This window comes from Falco rusticolus, chromosome 11, assembly GCF_015220075.1.
Source record: "Falco rusticolus isolate bFalRus1 chromosome 11, bFalRus1.pri, whole genome shotgun sequence".
Taxonomy (NCBI): domain Eukaryota; kingdom Metazoa; phylum Chordata; class Aves; order Falconiformes; family Falconidae; genus Falco; species Falco rusticolus.
Window position 1 is genome coordinate 14,238,860 of NC_051197.1, and position 22,609 is coordinate 14,261,468.

General features: G+C 41.6%; 1 protein-coding gene across 3 annotated transcripts in view; it reads right to left on the reverse strand.

Annotated features, from left to right (window-relative positions):
• Positions 1-15,105: 15,105 nt before the first annotated feature.
• Positions 15,106-22,609, reverse strand: part of ADGRL4 (adhesion G protein-coupled receptor L4) — a 76,908-nt gene continuing 69,404 nt past the window's right edge. For all 3 annotated transcript variants that reach the window (XM_037404308.1, XM_037404309.1, XM_037404307.1), the window contains 3 exons: positions 19,086-19,177; positions 17,290-17,458; positions 15,106-16,775 (listed from right to left, as the gene is read on the reverse strand). In XM_037404308.1, coding sequence (XP_037260205.1) covers positions 16,713-16,775; positions 17,290-17,458; positions 19,086-19,177 — 324 coding nt within the window. In that variant the 3' untranslated portion in view covers positions 15,106-16,712. The remainder of the gene's footprint in view (positions 16,776-17,289; positions 17,459-19,085; positions 19,178-22,609) is intronic.

Here is a 22,609-nt window from a genome sequence, read left to right on the forward strand (position 1 = left end):
AACCAATGACTTTGTTCATGGCAAACCCCTTCATCTTTAAGGCAGGTGTTGCAGAAATATATGATCCTTTCTGTATCTTTTTATGTAGTAGTATGAGATCCCCTTGCTTTTGCATAATGATATAAAAAGCCATAGCCACTGTATTGAAAATTACAATAAAATACACACTGAACGGCAACTTCTTAGAGATGTGGCAATGAGTAACTTTCCACTAAGACAAAAAGGTTGGACACTGGAATGGGAGGAGTCCAGTTCACCAACTTTCTGCTTCTCACTATTGCATGAAGAGATCCCATGCTGCTAAAACAAGGTACACGCTTTGAAGACATACCCCAGAGCAGTAAAATATGGAGTGTAGCTTAAAAAAAATCATGCAAACACTGCAAAATACTTATAGAGACATCTAAATTTATGACATATATCTCTTTAAATTAATAATACATTCCTTTTATTCTTTTTAAGTACCTCCTGTCTCTTCCTGAAAATTCATTCATGTACTCAAGCTTTTGCCCTCCCCCAGCCTATGAAGATTAGACTTTTCTCCCCTCTAATGGCAGCTGGCGCCATGCTGCAATCATTGCTTTCCAGCAGCTGGCCTTTTTTAGCTGGTATGTGGACTGCCTTATCCTGATCAGGGGACAAGGGGCAGTTGGGAACCTGTTCTGGCACTCGTGGCCTCGTGTGATTCACAGGGGATTGCAGCAGGAGCTGGGGCAGGGAGGAGGCAGGTCCTGGCCACAGTGTCCCAACATCAGAGCTGGTCACAGCATCCCAGCATCAGGGTGGTGGCTGGAGGGCCTGTGGCCCCTCTGACCAGGGCTGCCACATGGGCAATGGAGGTGTCAGGGCACGCTGATGGCCCAGTGCTGGCCACAAACGTGACACAGACTTGGTCTGTTTCTGCATGTGTATGGGTTCCAGGAGGCCCCACCAACCAATATTAGAGACCTCTGTACTCTGGTAGCTCTCAACTATACATTTGCTTGTATTATTATTTCTCATGCAAGCTGGCTTAAACTACCAAGGGTAATTCTAGGACAAGCTACAATTACAATTTCTTTATGCTGTGTAGACATGACCTATGACTATTTGATTGCAACTGGCTTTGGATCAGGGCCTGCAGCCAAAGCTGTGTCGCTAGCATAACATGCAACACTCTCTGCAGAGCCTCCAAGTATAAGCCATCACCTCTCTGATCTAAAATACACATAATTGCAAAGAGCTGGGAGATCCTCCAGCATTTCACAGCACATAGAAGAGATTTATTAACAAAGATTTTCTGTTTGCAGATACAGAAATATGCAGAAGGCCAAATTCTTAGCTTCCATGAGGCAGTGAAGTTAATGTATGAAGAAGGGATGGACTCTCGTGTGTGCATGCGCACGGGAACACACTGTTTCCATGCACTTCTTGGTAGTTTTAAGAGGACAGATCAGTGAATGAACTGGAAAAACCTGACAAAATGGTTGTGGCTTTACATTCCAGTTTAGGCTGAAACACAGCTGTTAAAAAAAGGCGATTTGGGCATTCCACATTCGTTTGCTAGATAAATTTGGGTCCTGCCTTCTACATACAGCATGACAGCAAATTCTTATTAAATAAACAAAGGAATAAATTCTTATGAAATGAATAAAACAGATTTAGTTCTGAGTTTGTGGAAGAATTATGGCTAGGACTAGTTCAGCAATCAGAGGAATATGGGAGGTATATCTCAGCTCCAGTGCAATGTGGGGCTGTCTGGACCAGTGACACTCAGCCTTCAGCTCTGCTGTGCTGTGCAAGCTGAGTACAGCCTACTCCGATTCTAACGACATAGCGAGTCTGTCAGGGCAGCACCGCAGCTGCCAGTGCATTGAGTATCACTCAATTTGAATATCACTCAATATCACTGCAAGTATTGAGTGCATTGAGTATCGGCATCAAAATTCCAAACCCAAAAATCTCTCTCAAAAGTGACCGCCCTGTCAACCTCTATATAATCGGATCTACCTGTCACACAAGCCTTGTAAAAGCATCAGCCCATTAATTTCAACAGGGTCAACTTCAGACTCACTAAAAAGGGAACGGGACACAACGAGTAGGTTTTGGTCAGGCACGATACAATATTTATTAGCTTTTTTCCCCCCACTACAGTTATGCTGCAAATGCATTTTATGTAAGTAGACCTCGTTAGGCAAGCAGGCATTTGCAAAACATTACAAATGCAACGAAGTCTAATGAGTGCACTTCCAGAGAGGATATTCTAGCACCCTCCAGACCTTGACTGGGCAGCTCATTTAAACATCAGGTCAAACCCTGTTTAAGTGAAGTGCCTTACAGAAGTTTTTCAGCAGTGCTCTTAATGGCTAAAAAAAAAAAAAATATAATAAAAAAAATAAATATGACAGGAAACAGAAAGAAGTCAGTTCTCATTTTCTTTCTTTTTCAGCAGACCACCCTATGAACCCTCCCTCTTTTTCTTCAGACATGAATCCTGTGTGCACTTAGAGGAAAGTATTTCCCTTTCCCGCCAAGCGACACGTCCCGCCATGCGCTGGCTCAGCTTTTCCCACCGCCCCTTCACCGCGGGCGGGGCCGTTCCGCCGGGAGCGCTGCACCCCGCCGTTCCCAGCCGCGGCGGCGGGCCCGGGCGGCCCCCGGCAGGTGGCACTCGGGCTCCGCCGCCAGCGCCGCCATCCCGGCCGGGCCTGCAGGCAGCAGCGAGCCGAGAGGGGCGGGTGCCCCGCGGCTCTGTGGGCGCCTGCTCCGTCGCTGGGGCGGCGGCCGGCGGCGCTTCCCGCGCAGGGGGGGCTGGGCGGCGTTCGTGTCGTGAGGGGAAGCTGCTGCCAGGGCCGGCCTGAGGCGGGTGTGCACCTGAGGGGCCGGCTGAGCATATATCACAGCAGACGTCTCAGAAGGGGAATTCAAAACGTAGCTGTTATCCTCAGGGGGAAATCTCTGCGTCAGGAGGGGAATATATGTGCATACTGTAACTCTTGTTAGCATTAATGGGAGTTATGTGTGTCAATCCCCAAATTCCAGCATACAAAGATGAGCATGTCCCTATAACAGTATGAAATCCGCGTTTGAATTAAGCCCGACTGTTGGGAAACTCATAATGCTGTGGCTGTTACTGTAAATTTATACTTACTAGGACCAAGTTTCACCTGAAACAACAGAGCCTGAAGTGTTACTTGTTCCAGCAAATTATTTTGTTAGATGTGATAATCAGTTCGCAGCAGGACTGCGAGAGGCTACTCAGCTTGTTGACAATTCTGGGTCCTATCCAGCTTCAAGCAGCTTCTGACGCGGCCCCAAAGGCCACAGAGGGGACAGCAAGCCCAGCTTTTCAGGGAGATGTGGCCAGGGCAAGGCTGACTGTCCCCGGCCACTTCCCAGGGCCACACTGTCCCAGGGGCAGTTACCTGTTCTGCCCAGCACACCCTCACCCTAAAGCAAAAGTGACGGGCGAGACTCAGCAGAGGTGCTGCTGTTCCCAGCCCCCTGTATTTTGCCAGGTGGATGAGATTTTTTCATATGAGCTAAGTGCCTAAGACACAGGCTGAGGTGGAGGAGGAGCTGCAAATCAGCTCGCTCAGACTTACTGGCCTACTCTGTAGTTTATTTCAGGAATTATGTGACCTAAGAACACGTCTTCTATTAGCATCACCTTTGAATTAGGAAGGTGCCTTTCAGGGGAGCTTTTGTCCCACATTTATAATCTCAGCCTCAGATCAGACTTAATCCCAGGGTATCCCGCCTCTCAAGGCTGCACATTTTCCCTCAAGACTGGCAGAATGAAACCCTGTCTTGATCCGCTTGTGGCAGCAGCTGCATTGAGTGAATAGCCACGGTGCTGCAGGGGGAAGCTGTGGGGTTGGGGTTTCCTAATGGGGAAACAGGTCTGGAGAAGCCATGACCATGGCTTCAGCCTGCCCTGTGCCACCTTCATCACCTTATTATGTGGCCCAGCGCCTAAGGGGACATGAAAGATTAGATGGCCGGTGTGTAGGGCCTAAGGCAGCAGTATGTGCATGGCACAGAGGGGTCCCCTTTCCAGAGGTGTCCAACTTAACCCACTGCAGGGGTGCAATGGTGCTGGGTGCCAGCATGAACTTTAGGGCCACGGTGTACACGGACTGCCACAAGCGTGGTGGGGAACACCTGCCAAACAGCCCCTCACTTACTCCCACTCGGTTGTATTTTCTCCTCCTTCCTGACTCTTCCCATACCAGTGCCCAGACTCTTCGTTCCCCTTGATTAGCCTGCTTGAGAGCAGCCATGTGTACCCTTTAATCCTGTGCAGTCCCGAGGTTAGGCTGAAGCAGACCAGCACATAAGGCGACCCTAGATTTAAATACCATTCAGAGAGAGAGGGGAGTTCCTTTATTCTGAATGATTCCTTAAATCTATTGAGTTATTTGGAATAGTGCAGTTAATTATTTTTAAACCCCAGTCTCCTACTTGAAGCCTGGGTGTGATTCCAACAAATTCACTTTCGAATCTTGTAATGGAATAGAAGTATTGCCAGCCCTCATTAAAAACACCGCAAAAGCCACAGCAGCAGCACTGTGTTCCTTGTAATGATTTGTTTCACTGATAGATCAAATGGCCTGTTGACAATGGTTGACTGCAACCGACAGCCTCTTCTAATAAGATAAAGAAATTGTACATTTTATCAATTATAAAGCAAATCGGGTTTTTGTCCCTTTAAATTTTTTATTTGCTACAAAATGGAGGACTTATGCCTTTGAAATTGCAGCCTGCCATGACATTACAATGAATTATAATCCTAACCTATTCATACTTCCTCAAAGGCCTAACCCATTTGCCTGCCTTGCAAGCATGTTGTAAAATGCTGTGCATTTACATACATATTTTCAGGAGCTTTTTATTCAAGAACTGCGGCAGACTCAAGAAAGGAAAAGGGGCTGAATGGGCAAGAATTCTTGAGATCCTGGAATTTTAAGTCTTGCAATATCTCATCACAAGCTATGAGCTCGAGGCAGACATTTTCGGATAAGGTTCTTAGTTTTTTGTTACACAGGAGGTGAAGTTTTTAATCCCTTCTGGCTCTGAAGATCTATGTTCCTGAACATCCTGGGAACAGAGCTCATATTGCCAAAATAAATCTTAACACTTTCTAGATCAATATTTAGGGTCAGATCTTATAGAAGCTCAAGGAACATCAAGAAGCTTTTTAAAGGCCAGCTGCCAAAATCAGGACCCCCACATCTGCTCTCAGCATCTCTCCTGCAACCCCCATATCTCCCTGCCTGACTCCAAGCTGTGCAGGCACCTCCAGCTCTGCCCGTGCTTTTGCAGCGTGTAGCAAGTACATGGGGATTTGTGGTGATATAGTGCCTGAGGGGCACCCAAGCCAGCTCTGTGTGTGGGAGGCCAGTGAATACCTATGACCATCAAGGCAGAGTGCCTCAAAACCACCATAGTGTCAACTTTGCTCTCCTGACATAATGAGAGAGGGAAAGAGAACAGTTGCTTCTCCCTTTCCTGACACATCTTTGCGGATAAGAAATCTGGAGCACTTGACTCTGGCAGTAAAGCCACACAGCTGAGACAGTGGCAGGGAGGAGTCCTGATTTCTGGTCTCTAGTCTCAGGGCTATTTCTGTTCTCTTGCTCTTCCTGCTCTTTTCCTGTTCATACCTGGCAGCTGGACAATGTAAAGGGTGTGTGTGTGGGGTGTGGAGGGAAGTCTTGGAAGGGGCTTTCAGAGCACAGGCTTCCACCTCCTGGCTCAGTGCACTTCCACAGGGAGAGAGACATTCAGGTCTCTCTTGGCCCCAGGATTTTTTGCTTTCACTAAACAAGATCTGTCAGGAAAACGTGCTTCTAGTCTGCCAAAACCCAGCTCCTGGGTGGGTGTCTGGCAGATGCTCCCAACAAGTAAGAGATGCAGAGGAGCTGGAGCATACCCTACCCAGATCCACTGTTCCCAGCTACTAGGCACTTAGGTGTAAGTGGATCAGTGTCAGCATTGCTGTTGGCTATGAATTAAGAGGGGAAAAAACAACCCTTGCTCTGTTGTTAGGCAACATCTCCCAGAAACGCCGGAACCAGCACGTATGACAGCAGTTGCCTTCCTAGCAATCATCTCTGCACTGAGAGGACAGAATATCCCCATGCTCCTCCTTTGTCAACCTTGTTCTTCTATATGAGAAAATAGTACCAGATGTCAGAACCCACACCACCCTGAAAGACAGCACTCTGGACTGAGCATTTTATCCATATGACCCTTTGTATGTTCTCGTCTTCAGCCTCTTTCAGTAAGGAGAAAAGCGCGCACACACACACACTCAGCCATACACATGACCCAGAGCAGGTGACAAGGAAAACCGTATTGGAAACTCAGTTTCCAGCCACTTTAGGGTGGAAAATTCATGAACTTCTGCCCATAAAGTGATGAGGCACCACAAACAGATGCTACTGGCTTGCAACAGCTGCAGGGCTTTCACCTCCCAGGGACCTGAATCCCCCTGCAGAGACCACCTCCCAGATCAGCATGTCTGGTCTGTCGGTCTGGAAACTGGATCTGTAATACAGTTCTTCAAAGTGGCAGTATTTCCACATACAGTTAACCAACTGATTAAACCCATAGTTTGGCACTTGTAGACCTTATTCTATTTTAAAATTAATCTGAAGTGGTTTGGTAACTGCAGCATTGATTTCAGTGCCAGTGTTTGAGCTTAGGAGACTGGTTTGAAAATTTTGGCCCAAGTACATGGGTTATTACCAGGTAACAGCTATTCACTCACAAAAAGGATCAGTTAAAAGAAGCCTGCAGTGCAACAGTTCATGCTATCTCTGTCCTACAGGGACTGAAACGACTTTGGTTTGCTGCTTGTTGATTGGGTGCCTTCACCAGTGCTCAAGTCAGTCAAAGAGAGAAAAAAATAATAAATTAAGGAAGCTTCACAGAAATATTGCGTTCTTTCCTAGAGTGGAGGCAAAACAAACAAAGTTTAAAGTAAACAGTCTCTACCAGCAGATCTTCTCCCTTTTTATTGCATGAATTACAATGCCCTTCAGCCAGCAGAAGGCAGAGAAAGTTCTGCCAGGAAAAAGAGTTATTTGAAAAAGTTTACTTTAAACTTTTGTTTGCTTTGCTGTGTGCACACACATACACACAAAAAAAAGTAGAGACACCCTTTCTTCTTCCACTCTAGTGCTAGGTAGAAAGAAAATGTATTTCTCTTTATCGACTGGTATACAGCTGGCAGAAGTAAAGGCAAGTTTCCCATGGTCATGCCTCTGTACTCAACCATGATCTGGAAGAACATTGTGAGAGATAAAGCAGGACTACCCTGTTCACCTAGGACATGCAGACCAGTGGAAAAAATAAATATGAGCATCTCTGATCATTCTATTGATTTAAACAAGCACAAAGCTACCAAAGCCAAACAGCATCATTTTATTCTAATAAAACTGCTCAGTAAATCTTTTGCTTCTAAATCTCTGTCCCTTTTGTAATGAAGACAAAAGTTACAGTCTGTTTTCACTCACACTCCCATAAATCTGGAGTAACTGGAAGAGAGCTAAAAAAGCTCTGTTGTTGGTTAGGACAGGAATTCTGACTAAAAAGTAAAGCAACAGCCATCACCTTTTGTGAAAAATGTTCCCATTTCTGATCAGTTCTAATGTTTCCATTTGAAACTGATTCCTTGATCAGAAGTTAATAGAAACATATCATATGAAATACACAGAGCACTTCATAAAACATGTAAGAAAACCAGGGTTGTGTCCTGAAGACTTTATAACAGGCAGAATAAGAAAGAGAAAAAGCAACAAAGGAAGATAAAGAGAGATTTCTAGCAATGTATAAGTAAAGCGGGATAAAGCTGAATAGCAGTTGGATTAGTGCAGCATGAGTTTGTTTTTAAAGTACATCCCTTTTCTGCACTTCTACCCTCTCCTGTCTGCCCCATGGCCCTGACCTTGTTCCTCCCCATTTCAAAAGAGCCGTCCCTCCTTATTTCCCTTCTGACCTGCATTCCTCACTGCTGGCTGTAATGTGGTGATAAAGGCACCAGTAAACCCAGCCAGCTTGCCTAAGATCAGAAGATAGGGAAAGTGATGTTAGCAAATTAACCGATTGGTATAAAACAAAAGGGGGAAAAAAGTTGTCAGGAAGCCGAGAACTTTTGAACCCATTTAAACAAATAAGTGGCAGAGGAGCAGCTTGTCTGTCACAGGAATATCGTCCACAAGAACCGAGCCAGAGCTTGGAAGTTATAAGCGGATGCAGCTTTCAAGAGCAGCCCCTGGTAGGGGAACAGAGCTGTTTAAGAATAGGGAGCTCCTGCCTTTCAAAAGGCGGGACACAGTGGGATGCTCCCTGCTGCCATCCCCACCCCTTGCAGACCTGTACTTGATACCCTCAGGTGGCTCCAGTCCGCAACACGTGCAAAGAGGCAATGAAGCCTCTTTGTGCGCTCCTCTTATGATTATGCTTTCAAGGACCCTGGGCTGGCAAAGAAAGCGTGCTGTGCTGAAAATAATTGCAGTAAGGCTTTGAAATACAGGCTCATTTATTTAGTAATATTAACTGGCTTTCCTGCTTTTCCATCAGCACCGAGAGGGTTAATACCTTCCTCCTGGACTACCCTCCAGAGATTTTGCTCTCTGTGGCTCCAGATGGCTTTCAGAAAACTAAAGTTTTGCTGCCCTCATTAGTGACAGATGTGGGAGTTATAATTTGAAATTTAGGTTCACTAAAGTAAAGCATTGTGAAATCCCAGGAACCCACAGAAACTCTTAAAATGCGCCAGTGGTACAGATCACAGAAGACGTGCTCTCACGTAAGGCTGAACAAGAGACTTTATTACCAACAACATCACTTTCCTTTTCCTCCTTCCACTTTATCTCACACTTCCAGTGCAGCCTTCCCTGGGAGCCTCCTGCTTGGCTTTTTGCTGCTCGCTTAAAGGGCAGCCCCCAGAGTCTCACAGCTCGGGGGCTCGCCACAGTGGGCACACCACACCAGTAAGGGGCCTGGCAGCGCTTTCTCCTGCGCTGAGTCTTGCACGCCTGCCACCATCCCCAAGGGCAGAGCATTAGCCTCCTGCCTCCGGTGCTCGCTTCCTTATACAGCCAGAGCCACGCACTAGTTCCGTACTGTATCAGCCTGTATTTCTGTACATTTATTTCAACCAGCACCTAAAGTAACCTGAACCAGAACCCATCTCAACTACTGCTTTTGTCACGAAAGCAGACAGATTTTTTCATTACCTCCATGCAGCGTGCTGGAGAACCACATGCTTTCATTACAAATTCCCTTCCTTTCTTTCTGCTATAGAAAGGGGAGATCCGAAATGTGGCTGCACTCCCGGAGAGGATGTTTGCTTTGGCAACCAGCCCATAACACTCATCTGCAGAACCTGACAGGTAAAGCCTCCAAGGTCAGCTTGCATTGGCACTGTACAAGGCCCGGAGGAGATACTGTTGCTTCATTGTCATTACATACAGCCCTTCACAGCAGCTCTTGTATGCAGAAGACACACGGTGTAACTGTCACTTGTAACATCCTCCATTAGAGTTGCTTGAATTTTGATCTGGGGGAGGAGGCCTAAAACAGCCGTGCAACACGTGATCATTTCTGAATGGGCTCCAAGTCAATGGTACCTAGTAAAGAGAGTCTAACTTTTTGGTCATACAGGTAGTTAAGATAACATTGACCACTTGGAAGGACAGCTTACTTCAAAAAATGGTTTTATGTAACAGTTGTACACTATGTATAAGTACAGAGTATATTTCTGTTCATCCTTCTCAGCATAGACATGCAACATGTGCAGAGCATCTCCGAGATGGATGCACCCTAAGGCTGTCAGATCCAGAAGGACCTCAACTTAATTGCAGCTTACAGCATCTGTATTCCATGCACACAATATCTTTCTGAAGAAAGCAATAGTTTTAAATGATAAAAGCCAAACAAGCAAGACTTCCAGCCAAGTGTAAGCAGATCTCATAGGCTTCCATGGTTTCATGGAAGCTGATCAGAACCACAGGATCTTTCCCTTTTCCTTCTCTTACTGTAAACTTTTTCTACTGTTTCTGCAGGATTATGCTGTCTGATTCACTAGCCTGTAATATTTTTAGCCTAGAAATGTTGCATACAAATCATTCATTAAAAAGGTAGCATATAGGATATCATTGGGAGTTGCTTTAAGATTCAGTTGGTTTTTTTTCCACTTTCATTTAGCTTCAGAGGAGACATCCTTGCAAACTGTTACCATTTGATACATCTCTCATTTTCCCAATAATCCATAAATCTGGTTGTGCCCGTGTCCCCGTCCCCCCCTCCGCCTCTCCTTTAAATGCTACTCATCCTCTTCCCCATTGCTATTACCCTTTTCTTTTGTCAAGTACAGTTATTCAGACAGGGAAGCTTGTGATGCTCTAGACAATAGCTCTCAACCATCCATTTCATCCTAGCATTTATTCTCCCCACCCCCTTTGAAAACTTTACATACTTGGGTTAGCACACACTCATGCCTTTGTTTGTTACTCACCAAGTATCACTGCTTTGACCTTTGCATCTCAGTTCTCTCTCTTTCTGCCTCCTGTTGCTGCACCTGTAGATCCCTTACTGCAAAGCCAAATGTTGCACTCCAGCCTCCTCAGTCATGCAGTGAGACTGGGGGCTGGAAAGCAACTGCAGGTGGGCTGCGGGTACTGGGTATGCTGCAGAGGGGAGGGTCTTTGAATGGGTACACCTGCGTTAGTACCTGCCAGAGGAGGGTGGATACATGGCCTTGGCCCATCCACTTAGAGAGGGACCGTATGGAACACTACTTCTGAGAACAAGAAGCCAAACCCCAGTCTTTAGGAGTTATGTTATAGGGATTAAGTGCCGATCGTAACAAAGACAAACCAGAGCTCAGCATAAGAAGGAAGATTATCCTTCACTATGACGTGCACTGTAATTTCAGTGAGGACGTGCTTTGCTTTGCTTTCATGTGACCCACCTGCTGAAGAGGTGTATAAGCTGTCTCTCCCTTAGCTGGCGTCTTCGCTAAATGGGTTACAGCTGCTACTAATTTAGGGCCTAACCCCATGATGACAGAAGCCATGACTTGTGCACAGGAGTTTGATGAGTCCTAGCTGGGTATTTGCACATGGTATTTCTGCAGCTCTCCTACACAGCAAGGAAAATATTTTCAGCTCAAGGAGTGTGACCTGAACTTTCATTGCTAACAAAATGAGCTGATACTAACATGGTTAAGGTGGGCATTTATAAGTGTGTCAACAGGAGGGAAAAATCCCATGTATGTTAAGGAAGACAGAAATTAAATTAACAATGGCTCAGGGGTGGCAAGAAAGCAACTTTAACAGCACCTTAACAAAAGGAAAAGGCTCATAAGGTCACTAAACGAAAACCAGCTAAATGAGTTTCACTATTGATAATGAGCAGGGAACCCAGTGCTTGGGATCATGAGTTTATGTAAATCTGTTATTACTGCAAATTGGCATCCTAAGACCTTGATCATACAACACTTGCACATATGCTTAACTTTGTGCACATGAGCAGTCTCATTAACGCCAAAGACTTAGTCGTGCGTAAAACTGAACAAATGCATGAATTTTTGTAAGACTGGGATTTAAACACAAGGGTTAGAAAACAAATTTACTGTATCATCAACAATTATTTCTGAAACCCATCAGAAGCCAAGGTGGTGCCAGAAGTCTGTTTAGTGCAGACACATTCAAAGAGAGAGAGGAGTGGCATTTTGCAGATTGCTGCCTTTAAGTCAGTCCATTAGGCCCGATAACAGTGGGCCAAACGCAGATGGAAAACAACACTGCCCAGCTTAGAATATAACTGATTATGGGTAGTGGAGACATAGTATTTCCCATCATATTTTGCAAGATAAACTGGATTGCCTCTTAGAAATACAGATTTCAAACTTAGTTTATAATCAGCTTGGGCTTGACTAAATTATTCAGCAGTATCTCAAAAAGTCTTACAAAATTAATTTAAATGGTGTTAGGTTTACGTAGATTCAGAGCTGACTGCAGCATTTATATAAATAGCTGCAATAAATACAAAGGCTTACATTGGAGGGAGGTGCCTATTGCTCTGCAGTGAGGACCGATGGCTAGTCTTACAGCTACTTTTAATTAGAATATTCAGCAATGCTTCAGAAAAGAGAATAGCTCTCGTATGTTATGAAACCTGATGAAAATATGCTAGTTCCTTGGGAATTCAAAAGAGTAAATACAATAAAATTTGAGTACTTACCAGCAAGAGAAGAAAAAACAGCTGTAAAACAATGCCTGTAGAAGTAAAGCTTCTGCCAAATTTAAAGGGATAGCTCCAGGAAAAGAATTCTGGGAAAAGTGCAACCCTGCATTGGGAAGATGTAAAAATAAGGCCTCTAAAAATAAATAAATAAATAAATAACTAAATAAAAATAAATAAAAAGTCTTGTTATCCTAAATAGAATCAGGCAAAAGTCATATTTCTCTTTCATGATCATTTCTGTATGCTTTTTAGGGTTTTTTTTGTTGTTGTTTTGTTCCAGTTTGAAACAAAATAGTACCTTCTCAGCAGTCAGTTTTATTGCTACTTTTTGTCATGTGGGGTTTTTTTTCACACTTGCTGTTCTTTTCACCCAGCAGGATTGCTGCTGTCAATTGTGCTGTGTAACAGTAAAGTTGACGGAATTACGGTACTTTCTGTTAGTCACATCTTTGTGGCTTGTTTTGAAGCAGCAGTTTCAGGATCTCCAGGTCCCGCGTGTGGCCATGTATCTGACTCCTGGCAAAGTCTGGATATTGCACCTCTCTTGGTTCTCCGTAGGGCTTGTTGGGAAGGGTTGTCATGGAGATAGAGAGTCTGAAAAAGGCAGTACAGTCTTTCACGTGGCTGCAGTCTATATGGACAGGCTGCCCACAGCAATGGCCATGAAAGCTGGGCTGGCAGGGAGCCAGGCAACTTGTGAAAATGCTTTAGCACATTTGCACTTGACATTTTGGTTGTGTTTAAATGGAGTATCGGTGCATTGATGACCGGCTGTTTTCAAGTCTGCATTCATCTTAAAGGCTTAATTTTCTTTAAAAATAGCTATAGGGGATGACTTTGGTGAGGTAGCATCTTCAATTCTGTAATCTCACAGCACAGTAATGCTGCGTGTCCTGAATGTATGTGAACAAAGTGAAAAGAGTAACAGAGGCTGGAGCAGGTTGTTTGCCGGGAGGACTCCTCCCACTAGCTCTTTTCCCAAAGGAAAGGAAGCGTTAACTTTCTTCAGGGGTAAAGTTTTGGCTCTTTTATCTCATCTGTGCAGGTTTCAGAAAAGGAGGTAGGACTTCTGTGACTAACTGGCACCTGGCAAGAGTGTGATTCTGAACGGGGCTTTAAGAGATTATCATGACAAAGATATACAAAAGTGGTATTAATTGTGAGAAAAGTGATGCTGGAGGTGTAAAAAGCTGGAGGAATCAGCCCTGCAAATATCTGTTTATTCTGCCTAACCTCACCATGTGTGACATTACTTTATACAGCTGATCAATAAGATGCACAAGTTTGCAAATTCCTACCTTTGGGGTACCACCATGTTCTGAGTTGAAGGACTGTGACAACTGGAGAGTGGAGGAAAGTCTGAAATAGGTTTGAACAGTATTCAATGCCTACCTGTTTCATTCCAGTAGGTGAAGAGCACAAACGATCTGTTCATCAGCCCAGCTCTGTCAGACTGAGCCTCCCAAAGGCTGTAATGATAATTAACTCCTAAATGTTGTGGTTTCTTTGAAATACACTTCCAATTCTTTGAGGAAATAATTATTTCAGAATAAACCAGTCTTTCTTAATCCAGACCTTGTTTATTATATTCTGAAGCACACCTTGAAATGCAACACTGAACACAAATTTCTCTTTGATTGGTTTAATGGAAACAATTTCTCTCTTCAGCAAGCACTTGCTTTCAGAGCGAAACCTTAACATTCTACTTTTTATCTGTCTTGTCAATCATTGCTTTATTATTTTTTTTCCTCTTGGCCCCACCTGGAGATGTCATATACCTCTCAAAAGCATGTAATCTGAAAAGACGCCAAACAAAGTTTTTAGTTTTCAAACCAGTCAAGTAGTTACCAGTTGATCTGACAAATATGTCACACAAATTTATTTTTGGAGGAACAGTTTGTTCAGCTGATGCACGGCACTTGAGTGCAAGTTTGCTTAACAAAATCATAACTAATGGCCAACTGTTATATTTCTGATTTGATATTTTATTTCATAGACTTATAGAACAATTCAGGCTGGAAGGGACCTCAGAGGGTCATCTCATCTACCTTCCTACTCAAAGCAGAGTCATGTATGAGAGCAGGGTTCTGGGGGCTTTATTCAGTCTTAAAAATCAAAGATTTTATCACAACCGCAAAACCTTTCTGGGCAACCATTTCCAGTCCTTGACTATCCTCACGGTGAAAAGGTTTTTCCTCATATCTGGCTGAAACCTCTCTTTTTTTCAGTTTATGCCCATTGTCTCTAATCCTCCCTTTCTGCTGGGTTGGGGCTTGTGTTACTAAGGGCTGCGACAAATAAACCCTTTTATTTCTTGTCAGTATTTCTGCATGAATTAGGGAGGACAATTACAATATCCTTCAGGCTCTAAGGCAAAGAATCTAAACAAAATTTTTCTGCTCCTTATGTGCTGTATTAAAAGATGAAAACTCATCCTTGCATGTAAGGAAAACAGAGTTTCAATGAAGATCTGACCCAGAGACTGGAGAGCACAGTTTTCCTATAAAAGATGTTCTTTCATTAAAGAGACTATTGTAACCTAAACACTTTATGATGTATTTTCTTTCCAAGGAACATTTTCAATCTCACTGAGCATGCTGAAGTCATTATATAGTTACTAGACATGCTGCTTTGTCCAGACAGACTTACTATAGGTTACATTTCTGCAGGAGATTAAAAATGATGAATTAGTAGATACCCTTCTAGAAATACTCTTTTAAGTAATATGTATCTGCATCTTCCCAAACCTGGAAGAACATATACAACAGCAAAGGAAATACAGCAAATAATTCAGGGAAAATAATATATAACCATGAGAACTTTGTTACCACTGTATTTATTTAAATGAAGGGAAACGTCCAAATGTGAATGCTAAGCACTTCAGTTTATTCACATATTTTACATTTAAAGGACCAACAGAAATAATTTTTTTTGCCCTCCGAAGAAATGACTCCTCTTGTGGTTTCAAAAATTTTGACAGAGGCATGGAATATACTTAATGAAGCATGTCACTGCAGTGCATACAATGAAAGCCTTGTGTATATGGAAAAAAGATAAAAACCAAACAAATTTGAGAATTACCAAAAAAGGTTTCCTTCAATATAAATAAAATTCAGACTAGTGCTTTATTTTAACAGACAACACAACAGTGGGATTTATTAACAACTACATATTTACAGTGCCTCACTGGTAAAAACACTGGGCTTCATCTGAGATCCTAGACACTTCCTGAGAAGGCTACGTGGACTGAGGATTGCTCAGCACTTCACATGTGCTAGGTGCTAAAAGAGTGAAATTAAAACATACTTTAAAAATAAGTAATATGGCAAAGGTGGAACTGCTGATGCATGCTGTTTGTGCCCTGGTCTAGCAAAACTTGGACCTCAAGTACTCCCTTTGATTTCAGTAGATCTCTGTATGCTCCTAAGGTTAAACACAGGATAAGTATTTCAAAACCAGGAGCCTCAGAGGAAGGCAGCTGCTTGACTCAAAGATCCTGAGTAGAGAAAGCTGCTGTAATTACAATTTTACATGGTATGGAGGCACATGACCTTGAATTTAAATCTGTATTCTTCTGCATGGGTGATTTCTACCACTTCACTTTTAGTTTGATCCTATGAAGTCTGGATTCCAAATATCTGTACCAAGTGACAAACTTGTGAAAGCATCTTCTTCCCACAGCCTCCAAAATCATAGTGCCAGTTTAGCAGATCTCAGTCTTTTTGGCAGTTAAATAAAGCAAGAACCAGGTCTTTTTCAAAGTACTCACAAAATAATCTTTCACTTATAAAATGTCTGTCCCACCATTCTTGTATCAGATCTGACCTCAGCTCTTCAGATCTAAACAGTTCTTTAAAAGTTATAAAAATAAAGAATTGATTAATATACAAATATATATTTCAGAATGATAAGAGAATAATATTAAACAAATTCCTCTTTTAATCTACTTTAAATTAAAAGAAATGTTTTCAAAAGTCTGGGCTGAAGCAGATCTTTATCTATTGACTCTTTAATGGAACCCATTCCCTGCAGATGGCCACATACAACTTAATGTAAGAAGCTCATTACTACAAAAAGACAGTGAACATGCTTCCACTAGCAAAGCAATTCATAAAATCTGCTGTGCCACTTGGTTTTTGGTATCTTGCTATCAAGAACTGCAGATATTTCTAATATTAGAAACAAAACTTAAGTCATGAAAAGTCTTGAGCTTCTTTCCCTGGTCTTCATTAATATTTGTTTTGCAAAAATCCAGTTTGTTTTGTATACTGTTTGTATACAGCATAATATAAATGCTCTGCATGAATGCACTCGTATGTACAAAACCAGTCAATAATTCAGTTAAGAGATATGCCTGCTCACTAGCTCATTTCATACTTTCACAATACCAGATTTTTCTGTAATATCCATAACAACATCATCTGGGTTGCTGCCTTCTTCCACTGAGATGCTCATGCATGTTTTCCTTCCATTTATCTCAAGCATCCGAAACAGCAAGGAACATTTTTGAACAACCTATAATACTCTTCCTGAATCTGAAACAAAAATAATTGAATGCAAATATGAAATAGATTTATTAATAGGTCTATATGTCTTCAAACTCATTTTGTACTGCTCCTGTCACTAGATGTTCTAAGGTGAGGCTTCTTTTGAGTTTAGGACAGACTACTGAATAAAATATCATTTCAGGATCATGTGTGTGAATCCTGCTGCTAACTGGAAAAACTGGAGGGGTTTTATTGCACACATGTTATTTCATGTGAAATAATAGTGATGCTGCAACCAGTTTTACAATTTTTTTTAAAAAAATTTCCAGGTTTCATACATTGGGTTTAGACCTGGGAGGACATACATGAGAAGGTAAAAATTGGACAGAGATTCTGACTCCACTGAAGGCAGCAGCAAAATTTCCCCTCTTCCTTCCTCTCCCCCATCAATGGCACAAGGTTTTCCTCCCTTGCCCTAATAAACGTTTGCACCACAACTCCACTTTAGGGCTGGGCAGACAAGACTGCCTGAGTTGATTCCCACAAGGAATGGGACACTTACCTTCCTAGACAACACACAAAGAAATATGAAAATGAACATCCCCTGGAATGCATTGAAGATTGTAAAAAGATATGCAGTAACCACGGATCCCTGGACGACATGGAGGACCCCAAAGATCCAGGTAGCCCCAAGGAGGAACAGGAGAGCAAGAGCACCTCGCGCACAGGATCTAGACAGGAAGGCAACAACGTGAACATGTGGGCATGTGCTATTCTCCTTCCCTCACCGCTTTGGATGACAGATGCTGCCTAGGCAATTTTTTCGCAGCTGCGAAGGCTGAGAAGTGCAAATGCATGGGCTGCTCTTTAGGGTGTGCTGTAGCACTGTGGCATGAATAAACTCACATAATCACTGCAGAAGAGCAAAGGAGTAAAACTGGAGGGCCTTAAAACACTGGCTTCAGATATGTTTTCTCTGGTGTACTGCAGCACCGTATGATTTGATTTAAATCTACTGTTAGTGTAATTCCCCAAGGAAAAACATATGTCTGTTATGAAGCATTCCCCCACTTTTCCTCCTCCCCCTTATCTTCCTCAAAAAATAACCCAGAAAAATGTACAGTATGCTCTTAGGTCAGTACATGTGCATGACATCAAAGGGTTCCCAGGCTGCCTCTCAGGTTCACTGCAGAAGACGGTGCCAGTCGTAAAACTGGGCTTTCTTTGTTTCATTCTTCCTCTTTTTTTTTTTTTTTTTTTTTTTTTTTTTTTTTTTTAATAAAAATTGTTTTTAGAACACAAATACTCTCAAATAATTCAAATAATTCCTGGGTCAGGATATTGATGCCTTAAAATTATAGGAACTGATTGGCTATGATTTTTTTCCCCTCAACGTGCTGTAGAGCCCTGCTCACAGACTTGAGCAAATTACAGCATGTTGTCTTGGAAATAAAGCCACTGATTACTTTCTTATTCATTCTCAGCCCAGTCATTGCAGGACTTCTTTTGAACAACAGACATTTTTAGCACTGTTCCTCTGAAAATGAATAATTTTCAACTTCATTAAAACCAGGTCACCACATGAAGCTATGAAGGGTGAAGAATAAGAGAAAGTAATCAATCAAACAATTGCTAAATTCTAACTATAAATCTAGTGCATTGCATTGAAACTGCAGGAGTGTTCCTAAGCAACACAAACAGTAAGTTGTTTTCAATGTTCCCTGTAGTACACTTCAGCTTTTCCTGCACAAACGGTTTTCAAGGTCCCTATAAATCAGTTTTAAAGAGAGTGAGTTGATGGAAAAATCATAGCAGCATGCAAAGTAAAAATACTGGAGTGAATCCCCCCATGCCCCCCAACACCACAAAAGCACCATGTCCTACTGTAAACATTTTACAAATAACATGAATGTCTTGGTTCTCTTATCACTGAATTACCTGTTACCTCAAGGCAAGTATTTTGATCCCAGTTCAGGCATAAGTTATGAAATCTGGTTTGGCTTGCATAGAGGTTGTGGAAAGTACTTAAGAAAAAAGGACAATTCCTTCTTTAAGCTTGCCATCAGCCTTTACCCTCTGGTTGATATGGGCCACTTGTATTCCTCGTACACCTCTCACACAACCCCAGTGTTACTGTGCAAGATATTGCTCAATCGAAGTAAAGATTGCAAAATCTACCTCCAAATCTATGAGGGATTAACAAGAAACCCCCCCCCAAAACAATTGAACTTTCTTTTTCTACAAATCTTCCAGAAGATTAAACTGTTATTTATGAATACTGAATTTCATCTCTGGCTGTATTTAAACTTAGTATTTAAACTTAGAGAAGGCAGAAGTTGTATTAAATGGCAAACTTACCTTATATTTTCATAACAACTCACTTCTGGTTTTAACATTGCAGTGTGTCTAAATACTTTATAAATAATCACTCCGAAAGCCAACAAATTAACCTGGGGGGAGCGAAGAAAGGAACTTTTAGTTCAGACCAGGATGATTTTGTATTTCAGTAACTCTTACACATTTAAATTAAACAGATCAGATAAAGTTGCTGTGTATTTGAAGCCTACAGAATCCAGTGCCGGGAGGAGAAAAACCCACCCTGTTCTGATCCACTTCTATTAAAAAAATGTGAGCCTTGTAATAAACATTGATCAAACAGGGCTGTAACTCTACCTTATCTCAACAGTATCACTGCCAACAGTCTGCAAATGTTTATTGATTTTATTGGTAAATCTCTTCAATTTCCTGCTGAGATTTTTTTTCCCTAAGTAGAGATATATAAGAAGAGAAGAAGAAAAAAAGAAAAGGAAAGAAAAGAGAAAAGAAAATCAAATAAAAGCAAATAAAAGCAAAAGAGAGAAAAGAAAAGAAAAGAAAAGAAAAGAAAAGAAAAGAAAAGAAAAGAAAAGAAAAGAAAAGAAAAGAAAATAAAAGAAAAGAAAAGAAAAGAAAAGAAAAGAAAAGAAAATAAAAGAAAAGAAAAAAGGAAAAGAAAAGAAAAGAAAAAAGAAAAGGAAAGTAAAGAGAGAAGAAAAGAAAAGAAAAGAGAAAAAAGAAAAGAGAAAAGAGGGAAGAAAATAGAAGAAAAGAAGGGAAAAAAAAGAAAAAAAAGAAAAGAAAAGAAAAAAAATGGGAAAAACCAAAAAAGCCACCCCCCTCCCCTTTTCTATTTTACAGTATTGTGTAGATCTTGACAAAATGTATGTCTTTTGTTGTTGAATAACACTAATAACATCATATGTTCTGAGGTCTTTGGGCTGGGAAAACTTTCAAGTGGCACAAAAAACTTTGAGGCTTACTCAAAAATACTTTTACAAAAAATAGCTTTGGTTCAAATACTCCCTGCTTTGTATTCTTTCTTATATTTTATGTTTGTTTTATAAGTGAATAATTTCAGTATGTTTTTTTTTCCTGCCTTCTTTATAATGGCATTGTTTTATTTTAGTTTGAAACAGAAAAAAGCAACTAAAAGAAACAGTTTTGTAAATGATGCTCAATTATTGTTCTGAACCTCTGTTTGCTCAGCTAGGCTTTGCTGATCTTTCATTTAAATTTATACTGCATTCCTTTAACAATGTGGATGAGTTTGCTTTCTTGCTTTTTTAAAAAAAAGTATTTTGCTTTGCAGCATTTAACATCAGAATCTATTAAAAAGGTTGGTAAATGAACCACATTTTAGCTGGATGTCATCCAGATACTATTTGTAGATCCTTGGTTGTAATCCCTTGGTTAGTTCCTGTGGGCTTCCAGCTATAGACTGAATAGAATTAATGTCTTCCCCAACTTGTTTCTCCAGAAAGACTCTGGTGTTTTCCTCTCCCCTTCTTTTTCTTAAAAATAATAATAATAATAAAAAAAAAATCCTCTGAAATGGAAAATCCTCCGAAATGGAAACAAAAGGCTGCTGGAGGAGCACAGCATCACTTTAAAACCAATCACTTTCATTTGTTAACACTTGTTATGTATGTCCTTAGAACATTTTTGTTGTGTCAAGGGGGGGGGAGTATCTGATATTAAATGCAGGCTTTGCTTTAATTAGCTGCACGCTCATACTTTAATACAGCATAATGTATGTACAATTTGATAAGACAGGAGATAGAGCTGATTAGCAGTTTAGGGAATTAATCCTTCACTGAATACCTTGTACTTGCGCTGATCGTGAGAGCTATTCTGAAGCTCCTTATATTTAAAATTGTAATCTATAATATCTCCTAAACCAGCAATTTTTTCAAAGTTAATTATAAGTCAGTCAGCAGTTGTGGGTAATTATATGCAGACTTACTTTTATCTTATATTTGTTGGTGAATAATATATCAAATAACTTAGTGCACACACTGTAATCTGCATAACCCACCTAATGTGTTTATTAGTCTGAAAAAGGTAGGGAAATGTGATCAAAGTACCATGAGCATGGAGAAAACACACTGCTACTTCTTCAGAAACTGCTATCAAGATTGCCACACAAACTGCGCCACCAACCTTCCTTTCTGCCAGCCCGTCACCAAGATCACTCATGTCAATGAGAGCCTTCCTGTTGCCATTAACAGGCTCTGTAAGAAGCTCTGTGGGCCACCCCCCCTTATCGTTTGGCCACAGAAAGCACCTGCAGAGCTGCAGAGGTTTTGCTGAGCAAGGGTGGGGTGGGTAATGGGCAGATGTGGGGCCTTGCAGCCCTGGACTCCATTTCTCTTTGTCCCAGGGGGGCTCCTTTACACAAATATTATTTACGCTGTCTGTTGCACAGGATAATAGGATTTGGCCCTCTGCATTAAAGTAATACCCATTAACCATGGTCTTTTCATTCATCAATCCATTCTAATGGGAATAATCTGTACATATCGGGGGAGCGGGAGAGGTTAACACCGGCTTCTCGGAGTCAGCTGCCAGAACACAATTATTGTACAATACGTCTCAGGTAGCCTTGCAGGAGGTAGTATTACAGGGTAATGAGGGTGAGCTTAACTTCTGAAATACCCGGTCATTTCCAAGATTTATTAAAGTCTTAAGTCAGTTTTTACCCCATTTTGAAGCATCCCATTAATAAAACATATATATAGTGAAGTCCATAGACTGCCTTTACACGGTGTTCAGTTCTCAAAATACTAGTTTTTGGGCAACATAGTGGGTCTTTTTGATTTTTTTTTTCTTTCCAACCTAAGTTAGAGGCCTTTGGAACTGCATTTAGTCCTTTGGGGGAAGAAATAGGTAACAAAAGTAGTTATAACTATCCTGGACACAGAAATGCAGCAAAACTTGAGGGAAAACCATAACATGAACTCACAGGTAAATCCAGGGGAAAAAAACTAGCTAATGTTAATAATGTGTCAAGTGTGGCCTTTAGAGAAAACAGGTAATCCAACGATATCCTAAATTTAACATAATCTGCTTTAACCCAATGCTCTGTATGTTCTTTGCTATGGACATACCAGTAGCCTCAGCTGTTTCTGGGAAATGTAAAGTATGTTCATGTCGGACAGTCGCATCGAGTGGGGATACTGAGTCGTTTGACTGAGTAGGACTAAAGAGGAAACAGCCGTTATATAACTGGTGTCCCCAAAGAGCCATGTGTATTTCAACAAATGGGATGGGAAGTCAAATCACCCACAATCCCTGGTCAAAGATACAGCCCTTAAGACATTTGAATTTGTATCAAAAACTGAGCTTCAAATGAGCAGAAGTGTGGTAGGCTGTAAAAGTAATCCAGACTGTAAAGAGGCACAAGGAATCCTGGATCCCCAAATCTTCCGGCTGGGACAAACTGAGAGAGTTTTGGATGAGGGACACCAAAACATCTAAAACCAGTTTCTACTATACAGCCAAATATTGTGTTTTATACTTACTTTGGTTATAAGCGTGTGTTTTCATTTTCCTAATTAAAGCCC